The following is a 25,968-nucleotide window of genomic DNA, read 5'->3' as shown; positions in this document are numbered from 1 at the left end:
GCTGAGCTCCCTGTGCTATATAGCAGGTTCCCACTAGCTATCTACTTTACACATGGTAGTGTATATAAGTCAATCCTAATCTCCCAATGTTCCCACCCTCCCCTTTCCCCCATGTGTCCACATATCTGTTCTCATCAGATATCATATCTGTTCACATCAGAAATGCATCATATCTACGTCTCCGTTTCTATTCCTGCCCTGCAAATAGGTTCATCTGTACCAATTTTCTAGATTCCACATATATGCGTTAATATACTATATTTGTTTCTCTCTTTCTGACTTACTTCACTCTGTGTGACAGACTCTAGGTCCATCCACATATCTACAAATTAACCAGTTTCATTCCTTTTTAGGGCTGAGTAATATAACATTGTATATATGTACCACATCTTCTTTATCCATTCATCTGTTGATGGACATTTAGGTTGCTTCCAAGTCCTGGCTATTGTAAATAGTGCTGCAATGAACACTGAGGTACATGCGTCTTTTTGAATTATGGTTTTCTCCTGGTATATGCCCAGTAGTGGGATTGCTGGCTCATATGGTAGCTCTATTTTTAGTTTTTTAAGGAATGTAAGATGGCTGTATCAATTTACATTCCCACCAACAGTGCAGGAGGGTTCCCTTTTCTCCACACCCTCTGCAACATTTATTTTTTGTAGATTTTTTGATGACGGCCATTCTGACCAGTGTGAGGTGATACCTCATTGTAGTTTTGATTTGAATTTCTCTAATAATTAGTGATGTTGAGCATCTTTTCATGTGCCTCTTGGCCATCTGTTTGTCTTCTTTGGGGAAATGTCTATTTAGGTCTTTTGCCCATTTTTGGATTGGGTTGTTTGTTTGTTTGATATTAAGCTCCATGAGCTGTTTGTATATTTGGGGGATTAATCCTTTGTCCATTGCTTCCTTTACAAATATTTTCTCCCATTCTGAGGGTTGTCTTTTTGTCTTGTTTATGGTTTCCTTTGCTGTGCAAAAGCTTTGAAGTTTCATTAGGTCCCATTTGCTTATTTTTGTTTTTATTTCCATTAAAAAAGATCTTGCTGTGATTTATTTCAAAGAGTGTTTTTCCTATGTTTTCCTCTAAGAGTTTTATAGTGTCTGGTCTTATATTTAGGTCTCTAATCCGTTTTGAGTTTATTTTTGTGTATGGTGTTAGGGAGTGTTCTGATTTCATTCTTTTACATGTAGCTGTCCAGTTTTCCCAGCACCACTTATTGAAGAGACTGTCTTTTCTCCATTGTATATCCTTGCCTCCTTTGTCATAGATCAGGTGACTATAAGTGTGTGGGTTTATCTCTGGGCTTTCTATCCTGTTCCATTGATCTATATTTCTGTTTTTGTGCCAGTACCATCCTGTCCTGATACCTGTAGCTTTGTAGTATAATCTGAAGTGAGGGAGCCTCCAGATCCGTTTTCCTTTCTCAAGATTGCTTTGGCTATTCGGGATCTTTTGTGTTTCCATACAAATTGTAAAAATTTTAGTTGTAATTCTGTGAAGAACGCCATTGGTAATTTGATAAGGATTGCATTGAATCTGTAGAATGCCTTGGGTAGTATAGTCATTTTCACAATATTGATTCTTCCAATCCAAGAACATGGTATATTTCTCCATCTGTTTGTGTCATCTTTGAGTTCTTTCATCGGTGTTTTATGGTTTTCTGAGTACAAGTCTTTAGCCTCCTTAGGTAGGTTTATTCCTAGGTATTTTATTTTTGTGTGTGTGTTGGCAAATGGGATTTTTCCTTAATTTTTCTTTCTGATCTTTTGTTGTTAGTGTATAAGAATGCAACTTTTTCAAATACATTGATTAGGTCTATTAGTTTCTTGGTGGCATTTTTTAGGATTTTCTGTGTATAATATCATGTCATCTGCAAACAGTGACAGATTTACTTCTTCTTTTCCAATTTGTATGCTTTTTGTTCCTTTTTCTTCTCTGATTGCCGTGGTTAGGACTTCCAATACTTTGTTGAATAGTAGTAGTGAGAGTAGACATCCTTGTCTTTTTCCTGATCTTAAAGGAAATGCTTTCAGTTTTTCACCATTGAGAATAATATTGAGAATAATGTTTGCTGTGTGTCTGTCATATATGACCTTTATTATATTGAGGTAGATTCCCTCTATGCCCACTTTCTGGAGAGTTTTTATCATAACTAGGTGTTAAATTTTGTCAAAACTTTTTCTGCATCTATTGAGATGATCATATGATTTTTATTCTTTAATTTGTTAATATTGGTGTATCACATTGATTGATTTGTGTATATTGAAGAATCCTTGCATTCCTGGGATAAATCCCATGATACATAATCCTTTTAATGTGCTGTTGGATTCTGTTTGCTAGTATTTTGTTGAGAATTTTTGCATTTATGTTCATCAGTTATATTGGTCTATAGTTTTCTCTTTTTTGTGATATCTTTGTCTGGTTTTGGTATCAGGGTGATAGTGGCCTCATAGAATGAGGTTGGGAGTGTTCCCTCCTCTGAAATTTTTTGGAACAGTTTGAGGAGGATAGGTGTTAGCTCTTCTCTAAATGCTTGATAGAATTCACCTGTGAAGCCATCTGGTCTTGTACTTTTGTTTATTGGAAAATTTTAAATTGCAGTTTCAATTTCATTACTTGTGATTGTTCTGTTTATATTTTCTAATTCTTCCTGGTTCAGTCTTGGAAAGTTGTACCTTTCCAAGAATTTGTCCATTTCTTCCAGGTTGTCCATTTTATTGGCATATAATTGCTTCCAGTAGTCTCTTATGATCCTTTGTAATTTTGCAGTGTCAGTTGTAATTTCTCCTTTTCTCCTTTTTCATTTATAATTTTATTGATTTCAGTCCTCTCCCTTCTTTTCTTGATGATTCTGGCTAAAGGTTTATAAATTTTGTTTATCTTTTCAAAGAACCAACTTTTAGTTTTATTGATCTTTGCTTTTGTTGTCTTCATTTCTATGTCAGTTATTTCTGCTCTGATCTTTATGATTTCTTTCCTAATACTAACTTTGGGGTTTTTTGTTATTGTTGTTGTTCTTCTTTCTCTAGTTCCCTTAGGTGTAAGGTTAGATTGTTTATTTGAGATTTTTCTTATTCTTGATGTGAGATTTAATTGCTATAAACTTCCCTCTTAGTACTGCTTTTGCTGCATCCTGTAGGTTTAGGGTTATTGTGTTTTCATTGTCATTTGTTTCTAGGTTTTAAAAAATTTCTTCTTTGATTTCTTCAGTGATCTCTTGGTTATTTAGCAGTGCACTGTTTAGCCTCCATGGGTTTGTGCTTTTTACAGTTTTTTTTTCCTATAATTGATTTCTAATCTCATAGCATTGTGGTCAGAAATGATGCTTGATATGATTTCAATTTTCTTAAACTCTCCAAGGCTTGATTTGTGACCCAAGATGTGATCTATCCTGGAGAATGTTCCATGTGCACTTGAGAAGAAAATGTTTTCTGCCATTTTCTGGTGGAATGTCTTATAAATATCAGTTAAGTGTGTTTGGTCTGTTTTGTCATTTAAAGCTTGTGTTTCCTTATTTATTTTCTGTCGGGATGGTCTGTCCATTGGTGTAAGTGGAGTGTTAAAGTCCCCCACTATTATTGTGTTACTGTCAATTTCCCCTTTTATGACTTTTAGCATTTGCCTTATATATTGAGGTGCTCCTATGTTGGGTGCATAAATATTTACAATTGTTTTGTCTTCCTCTTGGATTGATCCCTTGACCATTATGTAATGTTTTCCCTAGTCTCTTGTAATTGTCTTTATTTTAAAGTCAATTTTGTCTGATATGAGAATTGCAACTCCAGCTTTCTTTTGATTTCCATTTGCATGGAATATCTTTTTCCATTCCCTCACCTTCAGCCTGCATGTGTCCCTAGGTCTGAAGTGGGTCTTTTGTGGGCAGTATACATACAGGTCTTGTTTTTATATGCATTCAGCCAGTCTATGTGCTTTGGTTGGAGCATTTAATCCATTTACATGCAAGGCAATTATCAATGTGTATGTTCCTATTACCATTTTCTTAATTGTTTTGGGTTTGTTTCTGTGGGTCTTCTTCTCTTGTATTTCCCACCTAGAAAAGTTCCTTTAGCATTTGTTGTAAAGCTGGTTTGGTGTTGCTGAATTCTCTTAGCTTTTGCTTGTCTGTGAAGCTTTTGATTTCTCCTTTGAATCTTAATGAGATCCTGCTGGGTAGAGTAATCTTTGTTGTAGATTTCCCCTTTAAATATATCCTGCCACTGCCTTCTGGCCTGCAGAGTTTCTGCTGAAAAATCATCTGAAAACCTTATGGGAATTCCTTTGTATATTATTTGTTGCTTTTCCCTTGCTGCTTTTAATATTTTTTCTTTGAATTTAATTTTTGTTAGTTTGAGTAATATGTGTCCTGGTGTGTTTCTACTAAGGTTTATCCTGTATGGGACTCTCTGCACTTCCTGGACTTGGGTGGCTGTTTCCTTTCCCATGTTAGGGAAGTTTCCGACTATAATCTCTTCAAATATTTCCTCAGACACTTTCTCTTTCTCTTATTCTTCTGGCACCCCTATAATTCGAATGTTGGTGCATTTAATGCAGTCCCAGAAGTCACTGAGACTGTCCTCAATTATTTTCATTCTTTTTTCTTTATTCTGCTCCATGGAAGTTATTTCCACTATTTTATCTTCCAGGTCACTTATCCATCCTTCTGCCTCAGTTATTCTGCTATTGATTCCTTCTAGAATATTTTTAATTTCAGTTATTGTGTTGTTCATCACTGTTTGCTTGTTCTTAAATTCTTGTAGGTCCTTGTTAAAAAATTCTCTCATTTTGTCCATTCTGTTTCTGAGATTTTGTATCATCCTTACTATCATTACTCTGAAATCTTTTTCAGGTAGGTTGCCTATTTCCTCTTCATTTATTTGGTCTTGTAGGTTTTTACCTTGTTCCTTCATCTGTAATATATATTTTTGCTATCTCATTTTTTTTTTTTTTTGATGGGTGGAACTGTGTTCCTGTCTTGCTGGTTGTTTGGCCTGAGTCTTCCAGCATTGGAGTTTGCAGGCAGTTGGGTAGAGCTGGGTCTTGTTGCTGAGATGAGGACCTCTGCGAGACCTCACTCTGATTAATATTCCCTGGGGTCTGAGGTTCTCTGTTAGTCCAGCGGTTTGGACTCAGAGCTCCCACCACAGGAGCCTGGGCCCAACCCCTGGCCTGGGAACCAAGATCATGCAAGTCAGACGGCACAGCCAAAGAAAAAAAGGAATAGAACCATAACAAAGAATAAAAGTAAAATAAAATTAGAAAAATAAAAAATATATTATAAAAAATAAACATATAAATGAAACAACAACAAGGGAAAAGAGAACCACAATAGCAAACAACAACAACAACAACAAAAAGGCCGTAAAAGGCCGTGGCTGTGGGAAGTGGAGTTTAGGCGGGGGCAGGGCGGGGCTTTGTTGGGGTGGGGGCTAAGTGGAGCGGGGCTTAGGTGTGGTGGGGCTTAAGCAAGGGGCAGGGCTTAGGCGGGGTGGCAGGGCTTAGGTGGGGGGCAGACCTAGGCTCAGGACCCAAGCAGCCAGAATAGGCCCTGATGGTGTGGGGGGCAGGGCTTAAGCTCAGCACCACACAGCTGGAGGGGGGCTTCGTGTGTGGAGGTTTATTCCAGGACCCGAGTGGGCAGAGGAAATGCTGGTCATGTTCCCTTCTTATCCTCTGATCCCCCGAACATCTCTCCATGTCCCCCTGAGCCCCTCATAGTGTGTGGGCCCCTCCCCTCCCCCAACTGCCCCTCAGATATGTTGGTCCCCTCCCGCCTCTACTTCTCCTCCCCTATCTCTCCACTCCACATCCTACCCACTCACTGGGGGGTTCCCCCTGTCCCCTTAGGTGTCTGAGGTCCTGCACCAACACCTTGTAGGTGCCCTAGTTGTCAGGAGATACAAACTTCACATCCTCCTACTCTGCCATCTTCTCTTTTTTGTCTCCTAGAATTCTTTTCTATGAGAAAGGAATAATTCTAGCGCATTTTGTTTTCCTCATGCTTCTTGGATTCTCACCAGCAGGTTTTTACAGTCCGTTGCTTGCCTCTCAGATTAGAAGAATGCTGGCATATTTTAACAGTTTCCTAGGATTCAAACAGCCTTTAATTAACAGCCAATTGATGCTTTGGAATGTTACCAAAGTATGAGAGACAAAACAGGGAGATGGGCTCCTTTCAGCTTCTGAATTCAGTGCAAGCCTAGAACAGGGGGCAGAGGTGGGAGTCCCTTGCAAACAGCCTTTGCCCACTGATATGCAAAGGAGCTGTCTGTATTGCCATAATGTTCCATTGCCTGCTTATTGGTGACCTCCTAAATTCCACCTACTTATGACTGGGAAGGAAGGGGCAGCTAGTCTTGAATGTTTAAAGCCACAGGGGTGCTAAATAGCTCAGGGATCACATGATATGTAGCTGGATTTGCTGGTTTTAACCCTCCAGTTGCCAGGGAAGTAAGGTACAGCTGCCTGCATTTGCGTTGTTTCTTTTCTGTGCCAGGTTCATGTCATCTTGCTGCCAGAGTTTTGGATGTGGTGGAAAAGAGCAGTTCTGTAAAATAATCCCTCAGACTGCATGCATATTTTGAGCAGGAGTTAGTTTTCAAAGAGGAATGAGGGAGCATTGGAGGGGTTTTCCCTTTGAATCAAGGGTTGTTGCTTATAGATTTGTAGCTGACTCAATCCTGGGTTGTAGGCAGGAAAATAAGGATGGATTGGAGAGTATGAAATGTTTGAAATGTTAACAATTCCTTACGTAACCAGATAGTTATAATCCAAGAGGGAAAAAAGAGCAGCTCAACTGGTTTTCTCTGCTTAATGGCACATCTGCTCGTTGGCCGGTTCCCAGTTGAGGTCAATACACTCCATGTCTTGTTTTTTCCAGTGACCCATAAAGCTGGCCTTTTGGTCTCACAAGAGACCTTGGTGTTTCTCTGTTGTATGTTTAATATGCACCATGTCCCTGATCGCTCCCTTTGTTCTCCTCTGTGCAGGTGGTACATGCCAGAGCCCTGCTCTCCCAGCCCTGGTCCGTCCACCAGCCCCTCCTTTGCAACCATCGCTGGATATTAAACCGTTTCTTCCCTTTCCTCTTGACACTGCGGCCGCAGTCAACCTCTTCCCCAATTTTAATGCGGTAAGTCCCACATCATCTGCATATGCCAGGGTGGTAGGTACTGGAAAACCTTAAGGGCCAGGAGTGAGCTGCTCACTACCTCTCATTTATTCTATACTTTGTTCCATAGCTTACCTGAAAGCACGACAAGGTTAGTTGTCTGCCTGGTTGTGTAAGGTCCCCAGAGCCAGGCTCCTTCAAAGGGAAAATGAAAAGAGATGTAATCTGATTAGGTTGATCATGAATTCATGTCTCCCTTTTAGTGTCTTTTTGGACAACACTAACCATTTTATTAGTTCCTTTTCCATGTCAAGTTCAATTTAATTGAAATTTAATGAATGTGTCAGAGAGCATTCAAATTCAGGTAGATGTCTAAAAACTTAAACATGTGTTTCTTCTCTCTGGGCCTTCTACTTTAATTTTCAAAACTGTTATTTCTTTTCTGATTTAATAAAGAGGACCCTTATAATCACACTAGAGATACATTCCATGTATACAGCACATTTTCTCTCTTCTTAACTTAAAACAATGTAGGGTTCTGGTACCAAGAATTTTCATTTTTTTTTCTTCCTGCTCAGGCACAGTTTCTCAACTTAAGTCTTTCTTAAATGACCTTGTTCTGGGGGCTTTGTCAGCAGCCTTCTCAACAAAAGTTCAATACTTAACTTACCCCTGTTTTCACTCTTAAGCATGTCTTTATAAGTGGACAGATTCCTCATATTTATCATCATCTTTTTTTGTACAAGCAGTGAGAATATTCCTAGGATGGAAATAGATATAAGGGTTGAAAAGGTTAGAAGCCAGTAAGTGACATTTTTTTTCTAATATCATCTGATTCAGCTTTCAGCAGTTGTTATAATGCAGGTCTGAGTTTATTAATGACAGGACATGTCAACACAACCAAGGTGAAGGGGATTAGGACTCCAGGTCTCTGAATGCCCAGTGAGCTAAATAAAACAGATTTCTTACTGCAACATCTTACCCCCATGATGGATTAAAAAAAAATTCTGCCCACAATTAGATCATTCTCCTTCAGGAGACAGAAGTGGGTCTTATTTATTTTAATCATGCTTTGTCATGGGGACTTTGGACCTGCCGAGGAGATGGTATGGTTACATGCTAGCCTTTACCAAAGGACAAGGGAAAATCACAGTGATTTCTTTGATTTTGGGAGCATGAAGGATTTTCTGTAGGAATATTATTTTGAAATTGATGGAACCTAAATAGATCAGCATAAAGATCATATTTCCAAAGTAGAGGTTTCTAATTCTAGGTATTTCAATAAGAGTAGAGAAAAAAATGCTCAGAATCAAATTTCCTGATTCTTGAATGACCACAGTAAAGTCCCTGAGTTTCCTCTCTCTGAGCTCTTTGTCTGCTCCACTGTTATGTGGCTTCTTGGCACCATTTTGCTTCCCGCCACCCGGAGATGATCCATCAGGGTGCTTTACCTGGCCTCTGAGACGACTTGGCCTCCTGTCCCTCATGTCTCATATCAGCTTTAGAGAAGCTGAGGTACAATTCCTGGAAGGTTGTAAAAGGCTGGGTTTTAAACTTTTGATTTGCCTTTTGGGAAACATTAAAAGCAAAATGATTTGATTGACAATGAGTATTATTTGTCATAAAACAAAGATGAGTGATATATTGAGCCATAGGACACTGAGCAAATGTCTTAATCCTCTTTGGTACTGTTTCCTCAAGTTTAAAATAAAGGGAGTGGACCTGATAATCTCTTCCTTTGGGGTTATCCTATTCAAAGTAGTTGAGCTCTTGTGGGCAAAAAGAGCATTGCATTGTGCTCAAGTTGGACTCTGAGCTAGAATGACTGGGTTCAAGTCAGAGCTGCTACTCACCATCATCATGACCTTGGGTGAGTCACGTAATCCTATGTATCTCAAAATCTTTGTAAAATGGGGCTAATAACCTACTTTGTAGGCTTGTGGTCATGATTATGTGGGTTAAATCATTTAGAACAGGGCTCAGCATTAACAATCATTGTTTTAATGACAGGTATTATATTCATAAATAGCCTGTAAATCCTTATTTTGAATTTGGAAGTTCATTGACTAACTGATTGCCAAAGGTTTACTTGATTCTTTTTCTTCTGTGATAATTTGGACTTGTTATTTGTTCCATTTAAACCAAGAGACCCTCTGTTGCTCCACCTGTTGGTTATTTCCTTCTAGTGCTGGTCAAGCTGAAACCAGTCATGGATTAAGCCATTCTTTGTTTCCAACTGAGTGGAATGGTTGCAAAGCCCCAAATCTGGTAGTTTTGGACTGAGAATTAGAATACAGAGCATCTCTTTAAGTAACAGACTGAGTTCTTGATTTTGTAGCAGGTGTGATTCTCAATCTACAAATTCAGGGTGTATTAAATATAACATTTTATTGCTGTAAGTTGATTTTGTTTCTGGCTCAAAAGCCCATTCCATTAGTCTGTAGGGAAGTGAAATTTAATTGTTTCAGGATGTGCTAAGGCTCTAGAATCTAACAGATTATTCACCCAGCTTTTGGTGGGAGACTTCCTCTGTTCATCAATTTATGTGTCCACATAGGCAATCATGATATGATGAGCCCCTAGTGAGCATGGCCTTTTAGGCCCAAACTCTTGAATTTGAACACACAAACTAGTGAGGCTTTAGTGATGCCTCCTGCCTAGATGTGCCACACTGCTATTACCTCTTTCCGACCCCACAATTTTTTTTCATCTGACCTTTTGAAAGAAAGTCCATGGTGATCAGAAACTGTTTTCCTGTTATATTTCTTCTCTGAGGATATGAGTATAGAATGGTCTATTTGGGATAAACTGTGGCAGAATGGTAAAGGAAAGAAATTTCAGTATATACATGTAACAAAATACATACGTGAATATCTGAGATTATTGTCCTTAAATAAGAGTATAAACCATTGTGTTCAGATGTGAATCAGGAAGAATCATGAAACATCTGTTAAAAAAACACACACACACAGTTACGAGAGAAAGAAAAACAGATGTAGGATATGACCTGGGCTATGGATATATAAAAGCACATTCATTAGGATCACTTAATATACTTAAGGCCAATTTTTAAGGAATAGCAACAGAAGCCATTCCCTTGACCTAGGGATGTTGTATCTCTGGTTGTTCCAGTAGATTTCAGACAAGAGAAATTTTCCTTTAATTCCTCATATATCCCTACTCTATCCTTCAATCTCTTCACTGATGTTTCAGTGCTTAGGACTATTCTTATCTCAATGATCCCATTCTGCATGTACATTTCTTGAAAGGAACCAATCCTGGAAATAGGAAAATGGAATTTAGTAATGAAATATTTCTTTTCTAAGTAGTATGAGCTTGGTCCATTCAGTCAACTGCTAGTTATCAAGCATCTTCTATGTGTTGGAATAGTGATAACAAAATTTATGTTTTGACCTCTGCCATGAAATAATTTAGTTTATAAAGGAGAAACTGACAAATAAATAAATATTTATAAATATGGGTGCTTTTATAGAGAATGATGTCTAGGATAGAATGGCTGCTCAAGTACAGGAGTGAAAGGCGTCCTTATGTTTGTCTTAGTGAGGGATTGATGAGAAAAATAGAAACTATTCTAGGCATGCTGACAGGAAGGGGATTAATAGAAGGATTTAGATGCTTAAAAAAACATTTGGAGGTGTTGGGTAAACAAAGCTCAGGGAAGGCTGTTGCTGGCTCTTGGTTTTTCTACTTGTTTTCATGGAGTCAGGAAGTTGCAGAAATACAGGATGCCCAGTAATCCCAGTTACTTTCATCCAAATCCCATGATTTTGGATTTTTTTAAAAAAGATAACAATATATTATAATCCATTGAATAAAATATGAATCCATGATTCCACACAAATATAATTAAACAGAGAGAAGGTAAAGCTTTTACTTCCAGTAGAATGTCTGTGAATAAATGTAGGAGGAAAAATGAAAATAAAAAATTGGCATTTGGCAAACATTATAGTTATTCAGCCAAGGGACATATAGGGAAAATGATATTTAAAAAGTCTCCAGATATTTCCACACAAATACTTACTAATTACAAAGAAAAAAAGGAACTTTACAGTGGAGAAACCTAGCAGGCACCATCTTACTCAAATGATCAGGGTTATCATCTGTAATTCAGCAAATAAAGATCATGTGCCACCCAGTAGGACACGATAAGACAACTTCACTAGTGTGATATCTGAAAGATGTGTATCTCGAGTATTTAGTGGGCTCTTACGCTGGAAATTGCTGGCTGAGATCCGTGGGAACGTACACCTCAGGCTTCCTGTCCTTAGGATGTAAGGGGGAGCGCACAAGAGTGGAAGCAGTGCTGAGTTGCCAACAGAAGACTTGATATGATGGCAGAATGGAAAGGACTATTTAGAATGAGAAAAGCTAAAAGTTTCTGCAATCTTGGGCAAGAAGCTAAATCCATTGGAGCCCCAGTGTCCTGTTCTGTAAAAGGATAGTGGCTAACTATCTCTTAGGTTTGTTATCAAAGAGGTAGCTGAGTTTTAAAATGCTGGAAATGGAAGAAGAAAATGAGCTTGGGTAAGACCTTGGGATAATGTTTAGATTGGAGCTAACCTGTAAAAAATGGCTATACTCCCTGACAATTTTCTCCAAAGGTCTCTGAACTGCCTTTTTGTTTTTCATGTCTCTAACATATTTTCTTCATATTCTGCTCAGTAGTCATGAAAATAATGAACATTGAGAATGTCATTGAAAAGTACAAGTTTTGGAGGATATGTTGATGGGAGCTGACAGTGAACCTGACTTCGTGCTCCCCTCCCATGACTATATTTCTTGTTGGCATAAAGATTAAATGAGTAAGCTTGACCTAGTGCACCTGCACGAGCCAGATACTTAGCAAATATTGAATCTTGTCTCTTCCAGAAGATTCACAAGGAAGTGTAAGGAGGCCATTCAGAGTGCAAAGAGGCAGAAAGGTGTGCAAATATAGGAGATGACTATTTTGCTTTTCAGTTTGCCCTGGCTAATATTCTTTAACAGTAAAAAAAAAAAAAAAAAAAAAAAAAAGTAAATTAGCCTAGAAATTTTGACTCTGTGCTGTTCCTCTGTGTAATATGACTTCATTGCCAGAGAGAGAGCAAATGGGGAGGAAGAAAGGGGAAAAAGAAAGAGGCTGAGAGAGAGATCAAATCCTAGCATCTGACTCCAGTTCTTATTTTTCAAAAACACTGACCCTACAAGCAACCAGCCTTATAAACTTGAATGTGGCATTAGATTGGGTTCAGAAGTTTTATCAGTTGGTGGGGGGGTCAGGAAAGTGAACTTGATGTGTCCTATAGGAGTGCTTCTCATAATTAGGATGCATGTGAAGAATCAAGGGAATCGTGTTAAAATGCAAATTCTGATTTAGTAGTTCCGTGATAGGGCCTGAGATTTTTAACATATGTGGGTAGAGGGAGGGAAAGCCAGGAGAATGACTACATACACTGGACACTTCTTAAACACTTCTGCAGAGTATCTCTTCATTCACTCAACAAATATTTATTGAGGGCCTACTATGTGCTGGGCCCTTAGGTTTCAATGGCAAAACTAAGAGGCCAAGTGTCTGCCACTGTGGAACTTGCTTTTTGGTGTATGTGTGGTGGGGCGTTGGGGACATTTGAAGTTATTGGTAGCTGCAGCTCTACCCCAAGCATGATTCTTCTACAGTGTGCTTTAGCTCCCAGAAATACAAGGAGCCTTCCTTATGGGGTGACGTTGTTCAGGACTTTGGTCATAGGTGCCACTTATTGAATGCTTAGTATGGACCATGTACCTGAAATCATCAATTGCATCCTAACTGGTTAAAAGCAAAATTTTGCTGTGAAATTTGTAAGCTTTTATGTGTGTCACAATCTCCAAATTTTTGGTGAGAAAAATACAGGAATGAGTTTTTCATTCGTTTATTCGTTCAATGCTTTCTTCATTTTACAGACTTTTGAGACCACTGGAAAAATTCTATAGATTGAAAACTGTGCCTCCTAAAAATAGCTCCATCAAAAGTATCTGTTGTAAGGAGAGTACTAATAAGTATAACAGAGAGGATGTGGAGGGAGAAGAGGTAATTCATCTCTTAATCACTGATTCACTCTCTGGGCATTTGTTAGGCACCAGCTATCTGTCTGACACTCTAGTAGACCTGGAAATACAAGAACAAGGTTGAAAAGAAGAAGAAGGAAGAGGATCAGGGAAGGAGGAAGAGGAAGAACAGGAGTGGGAGGAATCGTTTTTGTAACTATGGCATCAACCCAGTGGATTCATCACTTTTTAAAATACTCTTCTATCAGCAGGTGGTAAACAGCTAGATATAAAAACACTACATTAGGGTTTCCCTGGTGGCACAGTGGTTGAGACTCCACCTGCTGATGCAGGGGACGCGGGTTCATGCCCCGGTCCGGGAAGATCCCTCATGTCACAGAGTGGCTGGGCCCGTGAGCCGTGGCCACTGAGCCTGTGTGTCCGGAGCCTGTGCTCTGCAACGGGAGAGGCCACAACAGTGAGAGGCCCGCATACCACAAAAACAAAACAAAAAAGAAAAAAAAAACTACTTTAGACAACAAGATTTATGCAAGCATTAGACAATAAGTTCTATGCAAGCATTAGACAATAAGGTCTATGCAAGCATGCGGTGAAATAGTTAAAACTTTCTATAAAGAACTCAGTAATTAAATCCTTAAATAAAGTCCTTTGTAAATAAGTGCTACCTGAGGCCAAAAGAAGGAGTGGTGACTTGGAGATGACCAAGGAAAGCTATATGGTAAAAGTTAAGGTTTAATTTGGGATCTGTAATCGGTTCCATATTTATCTCTTTCATTAAGTTATAGAGCCTGGGATATCACAAAGACTCAATACACATGTATTTTTTTTTAAATTGAAATGTAGTTGGTTTACAATGTTGTGTTATTTTCTGGTGTACAGCAAAATGATCCATATATATATATATATATATATATATATTCTTTATCATATTCATTTCCATTATGGCTTATTACAGGATATTGAATATAGTTCCCTGTGCTATACAGTAGGATCTTGTTGTTTATCTATTTTATATATAGTAGTGTGTATCTGCTAATCCCAAACTCCTAATTTATCTCTCCTCCACCCCCTTTCCCCCTTGGTAACCATAAGTTTGTTTTCTATGTCTGTCAACACACATTTCTTGAATGAATGAGTGGAGGGTAGATGGATGCATGATAGAAAGATAGAAAGACAGGTGATAGACAGATGATAGATAGGAAAAATGCATGACAGATAACTAATAGAGGAGAAATAGTCATTACAGTTGTATCATATGAAACATAATTGGAGGAAATTTCTCAATGAAAATTTTAAAAATCTAAGTACTCACCACTTCATACATTAGATTATTTCTATTTAACCGAAGTTATTAATTTATGCAATTATTAGGAAATATAAGGAAACATAGAATCAAGCCATCCCCTTAATATTCATTTATAATTTTATGTTGGCTCATATATTTATTTACTCCCATTATATAAAAGGACAGTGATGTAAAAATCCCAGTGATTGCCTATAGAATGTATTCTAAAATCAGTCCTTTGTATTTTTCATTAACTATTTCATGTGAGTCCAGAATGGCTGTCACCATAAAAACATTGGTGAGGCACTTTAAGACTCTAAAAGGACAAATTTAAGTATGCTTAACATACAGAGAGTATTCTACAGGTTAAACATGGATTTATAATATTAGAGGTGAATGACAAAAATACAGAACTCAAAAGAGAAAATTTCAAATTCAACTTTTTGTTATCTTCGGATATATAGTCTTTAGGATCTTTATTTCCTCCATCTTTATAATGGAAAGACTACCATATTTACTGGCACATTTTGCCTCCTGTTTTTTAAAAAAATTATTCTTGACTTTTGCTTGCCCCTGTGGCTCTGTACTTTGTTACCTGCTTCAGCTATGGGGCTGCCTCCTCTCCCTCAGCCAGGATTAGAGTTAACAGAAACAGTGTTAATTACATCTCCATTTGGTTCAGAGAGATGTCAATTAAATTAGTTTACACGGAGAAGTTGAGGAAGATGGCGGAAAAGACACGGAGATCACCTTCCTCCCGACAAATACATCTACACATGGAACTACTCCTATAGAACACCCACTGAACGCTGGCAGAAGACCTCAGACCTCCCAAAAGGCAAGAAAATCCCCCACGTACCTGGGTAGGGCAAAAGAAAAAAGAATAAACAGAGACAAAAGGATAGGGACGGGGCCTGCACCAGTGGGAGGGAGCCGAGAAGGAGGAATGCTTTCCACACACTAGGAAGCCCCTTCGCGGGTGGAGACTGTGGGTGGCGGATGGGGAAAGCTTCGGACCCACGAGGAGAGCGCAGCTACAGGGGTGCGGAGGGCAAAGCGGAGATATTACCGCACAGAGGATCGGTGCCAACCAGCACTCACCAGCCTGAGAGGCTTGTCCGTCAGGGCGGGCAGGGCTGGGAGCTGAGGAGCACAGGGAGAGGACTGGGGTTGGAGGCGTGAACACAGCCTGAAGGGCGTGAACACAGCCTGAAGGGGTTAGTGCACCACAGCTGGCCGGGAGGGAGTCCGGGAAAAAGTCTGGACCGAAGAGGCAAGGGACTTTTTCTTCCCTCTTTGTTTCCTGGTGCCAGAGGAGAGGGGATTAAGAGCACCACTTAAAGGAGCTCCAGAGACGGGTGCGAGTGGTGGCTAACAGCGCGGGCCCCAGGGACGGGCATGAGACACTAAGGTTGCTGCTGCCGCCACCAAGAAACCTGTGTCTGAGCACAGGTCACTGTCCACACCTCCCCTCCTGGGAGCCTGTGCAGCCCGCCACTGCCAGGGTCCCAGGATCCAGGGACAACTCCCGCGGGAGAGCGCACGGCGCGCCTTAGGCTGGTGCAACGTCATGTCAGTCTCTGCTGCCGCAGGCTCGCCTCACATCCATACCCCTCCCTCCCCCCGGCCTGAGTGAGCAGAGCCCCGGAATCAGCGACTCCTTTAACCCTGTCCTCTCTAAGAGAAGAAAAGGTGCCCTCAGGTGACCTACACGCAGAGGCGGGGTCAAATCCAAAGCTAAACCCCGGGAACTCTGCAAACAAAGAGAAAGGTAAATCTCTCCCAGCAGCCTCAGGAGCAGCAGATTCAATCTCCACAGTCAACTTGATGTATCTTGTATCTGTGGAATACCTGAATAGACAGCAAATCATCCCAAATTGAGGAGGTGGACTTTCAGAGCAATATATATTATTTTTTCCCCTTTTCCTCTTTTTGTAAGTGGGTATATGTATGCTTCTGTGTGAGATTTTCTCTGTAAAGCTTTGCTTTCACCATATGTCCTAGGGTTCTGTCCGTCTGTTTCTTGTTTTTTTTTTTTTTTACTTAAAAAATCTTTTTTTCTTAATAATTACTTTTTATTTTAATAACTGTATTTTATTTTATCTCACTTTATTTTATTTTATTTTATCCTCTTTCTTTCTTGCTTGCTACTTGTTCTCCCTTTTATTCTGAGCCTTGTGGATGAAAGGCTCTTGGTGCTCCATCCAGGAGTCAGTGCTGTGCCTCTGAGGTGGGAGAGCCAACTTCAGGACACTGGTCCACAAGAGACCTCCCAACTCCACGTAATATCAAATGGTGAAAACCTCCAAGAGATCTCCCTCTCAACACCAACACCCAGCTACACTCAATGACAAGCAAGCTACACTTCTAGACACCCTATGCCAAACAACTAGCAAGACAGGAACACAACCCCACCGATTAGCAGAGAGGATGCATAAAATCATAATAAGTCCACAGACACCCCAAAACACACCACCAGACGTGCACCTGCCCACCAGAGAGACAAGATCCAGCCTCATCCACCAGAACACAGGCACTAGTCCCCTTCACCAGGAAGCCTACACAACTCACTGAACCAACTTTAGCCACTGGGGACAGACACCAAAAACAACTGGAACTACGAACCCGCAGCCTGCGAAAAGGAGACCCCAAACACAGTAAGATAAGCAAAATGAGAAGACAGAAAAACACACAGAAGATGAAGGAGCAAGGTAAAAACCCACCAGACCTAACAAATGAAGAGGAAATAAGCAGTCTACCTGAAAAAGAATTCAGAATAATGATAGTAAAGATGATCCAAAATCTTGGAAATAGAATAGATAAAATGCAAGAAACATTTAACAAGGACCTAGAAGAACTAAAGAGGAAACAAGCAATGATGAACAACAAAATAAATGAAATTAAAAATACTCTAGGAGGGATCAATAGCAGAATAATTGAGGCAGAAGAACGGATAAGTGACCTGGAAGATAAAATAGTGGAAATAACTACTGTAGAGCAGAATAAAGAAAAAAGAATGAAAAGAACTGAGGACAGTCTCAGAGACTTCTGGGACAACATTAAATACACCAACATTTGACTTATAGGGTTCCCAGAAGAAGAAGAGAAAAAGAAAGGGACTGACAAATATTTGAAGAGATTATATTTGAAAACTTTCCTAACATGGGAAAAGAAATAGTTAATCAAGTCCAGGAAGCACAGAGAATCCCATAGAGGATAAATCCAAGGAGAAACACGCCAATACACATATTAATCAAACTGTCAAAAATTAAATACAAAGAAAACATATTAAAAGCAGCAACGGAAAAACAACAAATAACACACAAGGGAATCCCCATAAGGTTAACAGCTGATCTTTTAGCAGAAACTCTGCAAGCCAAAAGGGAGTGGCAGGAAATATTTAAAGTGATGAAGGGGAAAAACCCACAACCAAGATTACCCAGCAAGGATCTCATTCAGCTTTGATGGAGAAATTAAAACCTTTACCAACAAGCAGAAGCTGAGAGAGTTCATCACCACGAAACCAACTTTACAACAAATGCTAAAAGAACTTCTCTAGGCAAGAAACACAAGAGAAGGAAAAGACCTACAATAACAAACCCTCAACAATTAAGAAAATGGGAAGGGCAACTTACATATAGATAATTACCTTAAATGTAAATGGAATAAATGCTCCCACCAAAAGACACAGATTGGCTGAATGGATACAAAAACAAGACCCATATACATGCTGTCTACAAGAGACCCACTTCAGACCTAGGGACACATACAGACTGAAAGTGAAGGGATGGAAAAAGTTATTCCTTACAAATGGAAATCAAAAGAAAGCTGGAGTGGCAATTCTCATAGCAGAAAAAATAGACATTAAAATAAAGGCTATTACAAGAGACAAAGAAGGACACTACATAATGATCAAGGGATTGATCCAAGGAGAAGATATAACAATTGTAAATATTTATGCACCCAACGTATGAGCACCTCAATATATAAGGCAAATCCTAACAGCTGTAAAAGGGAAAGTCAGCAGTAACACAATGAGAATAGGGGACATTAATACCACACTTTCACCAATGGACAGATCATCCAAAATGAAAATAAATAAGGAAACAGAAGCTTTAAATCATACATTATACAAGATGGACTTAATTGATATTTAAAGGACATTCCATCCAAAAACAATAGAATACACATTTTTCTCAACTGCTCATGGAACATTTTCCAGGATAGATCATATCTTGGGTCACAAATCAAGCCCTGGTAAATTTAAGAAAATTTATATCATATCAAATATCTTTCCAACCACAACACTATGAGACTAGATATCAATTACAGGAAAAGATCTGTAAAAAATACAAACATATGGAGGCTAAACAATACACTACTTAATAATGAAGTGATCACTGAAGAAATCAAAGAGCAAATGAAAAAATTCCTAGAAACAAATGACAATGGAGACACGATAACCCAAAACCTATGGGATGCAGAACAGCGGTTCTAAGAGGGAAGATTATAGCAATACAATCCTACCTTAAGAAACAGGAAACATTCAAATAAACAACATAAACTTGCACCTAAAGCAATTAGAGAAAGAACAAAAATACCCCAAAGTTAGCAGAAGGAAAGAAATCCTAAAGATCACATCAGAAATAAATGAAAAAGAAAAGAAGGAAATGATAGTAATGATCAATAAAACTAAAAGTGGTTCTCTGAAAAAACAAACAAAATTGATAAACCATTAGCCAGACTCATCAAGAAAAAAAGGGAGAAGACTCAAATCAATAGAATTAGAAATGAAAAAGGAGAAGTAACAACTGACACTGCAGAAATACAAAAGATCATGAGACACTACTACAAGCAACTCTACGCCAATAAAATGGACAACCTGGAAGAAATGGACAAATTCTTAGAAATGTAAAACCTGCCAAGACTGAATCAGGAAGAAATAGAAAATACGAACAGACCAATCACAAGCACTGAAATTGAAACTGTGATAAAAAATCTTCCAACAAACAAAAGCCCAGGACCAGATGGCTTCACAGGTGAATTCTATCAAACATTTAGAGAAGAGCTAACACCTATCCTTCTCAAACTCTTCCAAAATATATCAGAGGAAGGAACACTCCCAAATTCATTCTACGTGGCCACCATCACCTTGATACCAAAACCACACAAGGATGTCACAAAGAAAGAAAACTACAGGCCAATATCACTGATGAACATAGATGCAAAAATCCTCAACAAAATACTAGCAAACAGAATCGAACAGCACATTAAAAGGGTCATACACCATGATCAAGTGGGGTTTATTCCAGGTATGCAAGGATTCTTCAATATATGCAAATCAATCAATGTGATACACCATATTAACAAATTAATGGACAAAAAACATGATCATCTCAATAGATGCAGAGAAAGCTTTCAGCAAAATTCAACACCCATTTATAATAAAAACCCTGCAGAAAATAGGCATACAGGGAACTTTCCTCAACATATTAAAGGCCGTATATGACAAACCCACAACCAACATCATCCTCAAGGTGAAAAACTGAAACCGTTTCCACTAAGATCAGGAACAAGGCAAGGTTGCCCACTCTCACCACACTTATTCAGCATTGTTTTGGAAATTTTAGCCACAGCAATCAGAGAAGAAAAAGAAATAAAAGGAATCCAAAACAGAAAAGAAGAAGTAAAACTGTCACTGTTTGCAGATGACATGATACTATACATAGAGAATCCTAAAGATGCTACCAGAAAACTATTAGAGCTAATCAATGAATTTGGTAAAGTAGCAGTATACAAAATTAATACACAGAAATCTCTGGCATTCCTATACACTAATGATGAAAAATCTGAAAGTGAAATCAGGAAAACACTCCCATTTACCATTGCAACAAAAAGCATAAAATATCTAGGAATAAACCTACCTAAGGAGACAAAAAGACCTGTATGAAGAAAAGTATAAGACACTGATGAAAGAATTAAAGATGATATGAATAGATGGAGAGATATACCATGTTCTTGGATTGGAAGAATCAACATTGTGAAAATGACTCTACTACCAAAGCAATCTGCAGATTCAATGCAATCCCTGTCAAACTACCACTGGTATTTTTTCACAGAATTAGAACAAAAAATTCACAATTAGTATGGAAACACAAAAGACCCTAAATAGCCAAAGCAATCTTGAGAATGAAAAATGGAGCTGGAGGAATCAGGCTCCCTGATTCAGACTATACTACAAAGCTACAATAATCAAGACAGTATGGTACTGCCAAAAAAAAGAGATCTATAGATCAATGGAATAGGATAGGAAGCCCAGAGATAAACCCATGCACATATTGTCACATTAACTTTGATAAAGGAGGCAAGAATATATAGTGGAGAAACACAGCCTCTTTAATAACTTGTGCTGGGAAAACTGGACAGGTACATGTAAAAGTATGAGATTAGAACACTCCCTAACATCATACACAAAAATAAACTCAAAATGGATTAAAGACCTAAATGTAAGGCCAGACACTATCAAACTCTTAGAGGAAAACATAGGCAGAACACTCTATGACATAAATCACATCAAGATCCTTTTTGACCCACCTCCTAGAGAAATGGAAATAAAAACAAAAATAAACAAATGGGACCTAATGAAAGTTCAAAGCTTTTGTACAAAAAAGGAAACCATAAACAAGACCAAAAGACAGCCCTCAGAATGGGAGAAAATATTTGCAAATGAAGCAACTGACAAAGGATTATTCTCCAAAATTTACAAGCAGCGCATGTAGCTCAATGAGAAAAAAAACAAACAAACAACCCAATCCAAAAATGTGCAGAAGACCTAAATAGACATTTCTCCAAAGAAGATATACAGATTGCCCACAAACACATGAAAGAATGCTCAACATCATTAATCATTAGAGAAATGCAAATCTAAACTACAATGAGGTATCATCTCACACCAGGCAGAATGGCCATCATCAAAAAATCTAGAAACTATAAATGCTGGAGAGGGTGTGGAGTAAAGGGAACAGTCTTGCACTGTTGGTGGGAATGTAAATTGACACAGCCACTCTGGAGAACAGTATGGAGGTTCCTTAAAAAACTACAAATGGAACTACCATACAACCCAGCAATCCCACTACTGTGCATGTACCCTGAGAAAACCATAATTCAAAAAGAGTCATGTACCAAAATATTCATTGCAGCTATATTTACAATAGCCAAGACATGGAAGCAACCTAAGTGTCCATCAACAGATGAATGGATAAAGACGTTGTGGCATATATATATATATATATATATATATATATATATATATATATATAATGGAATATTACTCAGCCATCAAAAAACGAAATTGAGTTATTTGTAGTTAGGTGGATGGACCTAGATTCTGTCATACAGAGTGAAGTAAGTCAGAACGAGAAAGGCAAATACCATATGCTAGCACATATATATGGAATCTAAGCGAAAAAAAAGTCATGAAGTACCTAAGAGTAAGACGGGAATAAAGACACAGACCTACTAGAGCATGGACTTGAGGATATGGGGAGGGGGAAGGGTAAGCTGTGACAAAGTGAGAGAGTGGCATGGACATATATACACTACCAAATGTAAAATAGACAGCTAGTGGGATGTAGCCGCATAGTGCATGGAGATCAGTTAGGTGGTTTGTGACCACCTAGAGGGGTTGCATAGGGAGGGTGGGAGTGAGGGAGATGCAAGAGGGAAGAGATATGGGAACATATGTATATGTATAACTGATTCACTTTGTTATAAAGCAGAAACTAACACACCATTTTAAAGCAATTATACTCCAATAAAGATGTTAAAAAAAAATAATCACTTTTAAAGCAATTTACAGTCAAGCACTGTTCCTAGAGTTCCTTGGGTATTAAATAATCTAATCATCACAACCCTAAGAGGGGGCTTCCCTGCTGTCACAGTGGTTAAGAATCCGCCTGCCAGTTCAGGGGACACGGGTTCGAGCCCTAGTCCGGGAAGAACCCACATGCCATGGAGCTACTAAGTCCATGCACCACGACTACTGAGCCTAAGCTCTAGAACCCATGTGTCACTACTACTGAAGCCTGTGCACCTAGAGCCTATGCTCTGCAATAAGAGAAGCCACTGCACCACAACGAAGAGTAGCCCCCCGCTCGACGCAACTGGAAAAAGCCCGCGAGCAGCAACAAAGACCCAACGCAGCCAAAAATAAATAAATAAATAAATTTATAAAACAAAAATCCCTACGAGGAAAGAACGATCACTAACTCCATGTTATTTACAGATGAGGGAAACAGAGGCAGAGTAGTAGAATAAATACAGCAGCACAGCCAAGGTCACACCACTAAGTAGCAGAGCCACACTGTGGACTCAGAAAGCTGGCTGCCATTACTGTTCACAGAGGTGGTAGTCTTCCCATTCACCAAGGTCACTGAAATAAAATGAACACTGATAAACTCTCTTAGGAGTTTTAGGAACTAAGACACTTCGGTCCTTGAAGTGGGGACACTGCTTGCAGTTGGCAGAATTCTAACAGAGCCCCTAAGACTCCTACTTACTGAAGTACACAAACCTTCCACTTATCCAATCAAACTCTAAATCTAGGTGCTGTAGTGAGGGATTTTGTAGATGGAATTAAGGTTCAAAATCAGTTGATTTTTTAAGATAGAGAGATTATTCTAGGTTGATGTGGCCTACCCAGGCACCCCATGAAAAAGGACCTGAACTCTTCCTGAATTGAAGTACAAAAGGGACAATAGGGAGACTCTCCATTGCTGCCTCTGAAGAAGTCAAATGCTGCGGCAGGGAAGGCAAGCGAGAAGCCTCTAGGAGCTGAGACTGTCCCCCGACTGATAGCCAGCAAGGAAATGGGGACCACTGTACTGCAACTGCAGAATCTGAATTATGCCAACAAGCCAAAGAAGCTTGGAGGCATTCTTTCCCAGAGCCTCTGGATGCTAACACAGCCAGACTGACATCTTGATTTCAGCTCTGTGACCCACACAAACTATGGTGAACATCCAACGTTTGGGGCTCAATGTCTTACACTTAAATTTCATGTGCTTTAACACTCTCAGGAGGGAACCCCCATGTTCCCGTGTGTATCTGAGCAGGAAACCCAGTCACACTGTGCCTGGACTTCTGACCTACAGAACTGTGAACTAGTCAAATAGGTACTGTTTTCAGTCAGTAAGAGTGTAGTAAAAGAATTAATATTCTACTCAACCTCCAGGCTCGTGAACAAAATAAATGATTGTCATTGTTTAAAAAAAAAAAAAAAAAGGGCTTCCCTGGTGGTGCAGTGATTGAGAGTCCACCTGCCAATGCAGGGGACACAGGTTCGTGCCCTGGTCCGGGAAGGTCCCACGTGCCGCAGAGCGGCTGGGTCCGTGAGCCATGGCCGCTGAGCCTGCTCATCCGGAGCCTGTGCTCTGCAACGGGAGAGGCCACAACAGTGAGAGGCCCGCGTACCGTAAAAAAAAAAAAAAAAAAAAATTCAGTTTACACATCAGTAACTTCCTACGAAGTCTTTACAACTGCTGCTGTCACTAAAATAGGTAGGGAGCCAAGGTAAAATTATGGGTAGAAAAATAAACCTGTCTTTCTTAGCCACAACTGTTAGAAGGTGTGGAAATTTTGCAGGTGAAAAATACCATAGTAAATATGGTATTGATTGATAAGTTCCTTGCCCTTTGAAGACAAATGTAGCAGATTTCTAGCCAGTTCTGTGCTTTAAGTGCACCATATTTGTACAACAAAAGCATCTTAAGAAACATGGTTATTAAATCTTTCAATATATGTCTTCATGCTGAAACAGGTATGTAAGCATGTTTGCTGAGCCCTAAACCTTCCTGTGAACCAAAAATTGTAAAAGTCAAGCCTACTTATAAGGACCCTCAAACACAAAATGAATTAAATACAGGATATCTAGGCTTGAAAATAAAAGGCTAAACAATTGCACACCACACAGATATTTTTCTGTTTTAATGCTTGTGTACCATTTGACCGGGTAACATATTTTTCTATCATTCAAAATGTGACCAAGTAACATATTTTCCTTTATTTCTGTGATGAGAACAAAAAAGTTTCCCTTATTGCTCCTCCCTTGCCACTCAGTTCTCTTTTCAGTGACAATCCGTGTGGTCATTGGCTTTTGTATCTATCCTGCCAGTGATATTTTGAGGTATGAGCATGTTCCTCTCACTAAAGATTGAGGCATAATACACATTATGTATTTATTTTCCTTTTTCAGTCCGTCTGTCATAATAAGCTGAAGCTTAGCTTTTGCAAGGATATATATTGGACCTGTTTGCTTTCTTACTAACTGTGATCCTGGGGAACTAAGGGAACCTGCATAAGGGACTATCTAAGCTCCTAGCTTATTATGGAATCCAGCAGCTCTTCAGGAAATTCCCTGCTCCACACTTACAGACATTTTAAAAATGAAAGAAACATTTTAGAATTAATTTGTGTCTGCTGCAAATCACTTATTTTACAGATAAGCCTAGAATGATGGAGAGATTTCCAGTGTCATGGCTCATAAGTGGTAGAACTAAGAGAAAACTGAGACCCCTGACATCTGTTTCTCATGAGGATGCTAAACACTGAATCATAGCATTAAGAATTGAATTGTGTACCCCCAAATTTCCTAACCCACGGTGCTTTGGAAGTGTGACCTTATTTGGAAATATGGTCGTTGAAGATGTAATTCATTAAGATGAGGTCATTAGAGTGACCCTAATCCATTATGACTAGTATCCTTATAGAAAGGGGAAATCTGGACACAGAGTCAGTCATAGAGAGAAGATGATAGAAGAGACATGGGGAGAACACCTTCTACAAGCCAAGAAGAGAGGCCTAGAACAGATTCTGCCTTCACAGCCCTCAGAAGGAAGGACCCAACCCTGCTGACACTTTGATTTTGGACTTCTAGCCTCCCGAACTGTGAGACAATACATTTTTGTTGTGGAAGACACTCAGTATGTGATACTTTGTTAGGGGCACTCAAGCAAGAAAGGATTCTTAGAGCCATCTGGCCTACGTACCTACACTTGCACTCTACAATGTTTCTGACAACTTGTAATCCAGCTTTTTACTTAACTATCTCCCGTGATGGCAAATAAGTCTACCGCTGGGGTAGGGGGTCTCTTCACTGTAGGTCACCTACACTGTAAAGAAGTTCTCTATTGGAGCCACTGCCGGCTCCATATAACTACTTTAAACTGAGGAAGAAGATAGAACACAGTATGTTGCTTTTTTGTAAAAAAAAAATTTATTGTTCACAGACTAAGTGACAAGGGCTATTAAGGAAGACAATTTTACACCCACCTTTTAAAAAATACAATTTCATGAGAGCTTTACATATTACAAGTGTTATCTGGATGATATAGGTAAGGAAACCCAAAGGTGTGAAGTAAAATAACTTGCCCCAAATTACACAATTAGTGAATCACCGAGTCATGGCTAGATTTAGATGCAGTGATCCAAGCCCAGTGCAACTTCATCTATGACAAGGCTCTCTTGCCT

At 39.1% G+C, this 25,968-nt stretch overlaps 1 protein-coding gene across 1 annotated transcript in view; it reads left to right on the top strand.

Annotated features, from left to right (window-relative positions):
* Positions 1 to 25,968, top strand: part of ZNF385D (zinc finger protein 385D) — a 953,368-nt gene that overhangs the window by 694,490 nt on the left and 232,910 nt on the right. The window contains exon 3 of the mRNA XM_060100174.1: positions 6,991 to 7,133. Coding sequence (XP_059956157.1) covers positions 6,991 to 7,133 — 143 coding nt within the window. The remainder of the gene's footprint in view (positions 1 to 6,990; positions 7,134 to 25,968) is intronic.

The sequence above is a fragment of the Mesoplodon densirostris genome, chromosome 5, assembly GCF_025265405.1.
Source record: "Mesoplodon densirostris isolate mMesDen1 chromosome 5, mMesDen1 primary haplotype, whole genome shotgun sequence".
In the NCBI taxonomy this organism is placed as follows: Eukaryota; Metazoa; Chordata; class Mammalia; order Artiodactyla; family Ziphiidae; genus Mesoplodon; species Mesoplodon densirostris.
This window is presented reverse-complemented; position numbering and strand designations above follow the sequence as displayed.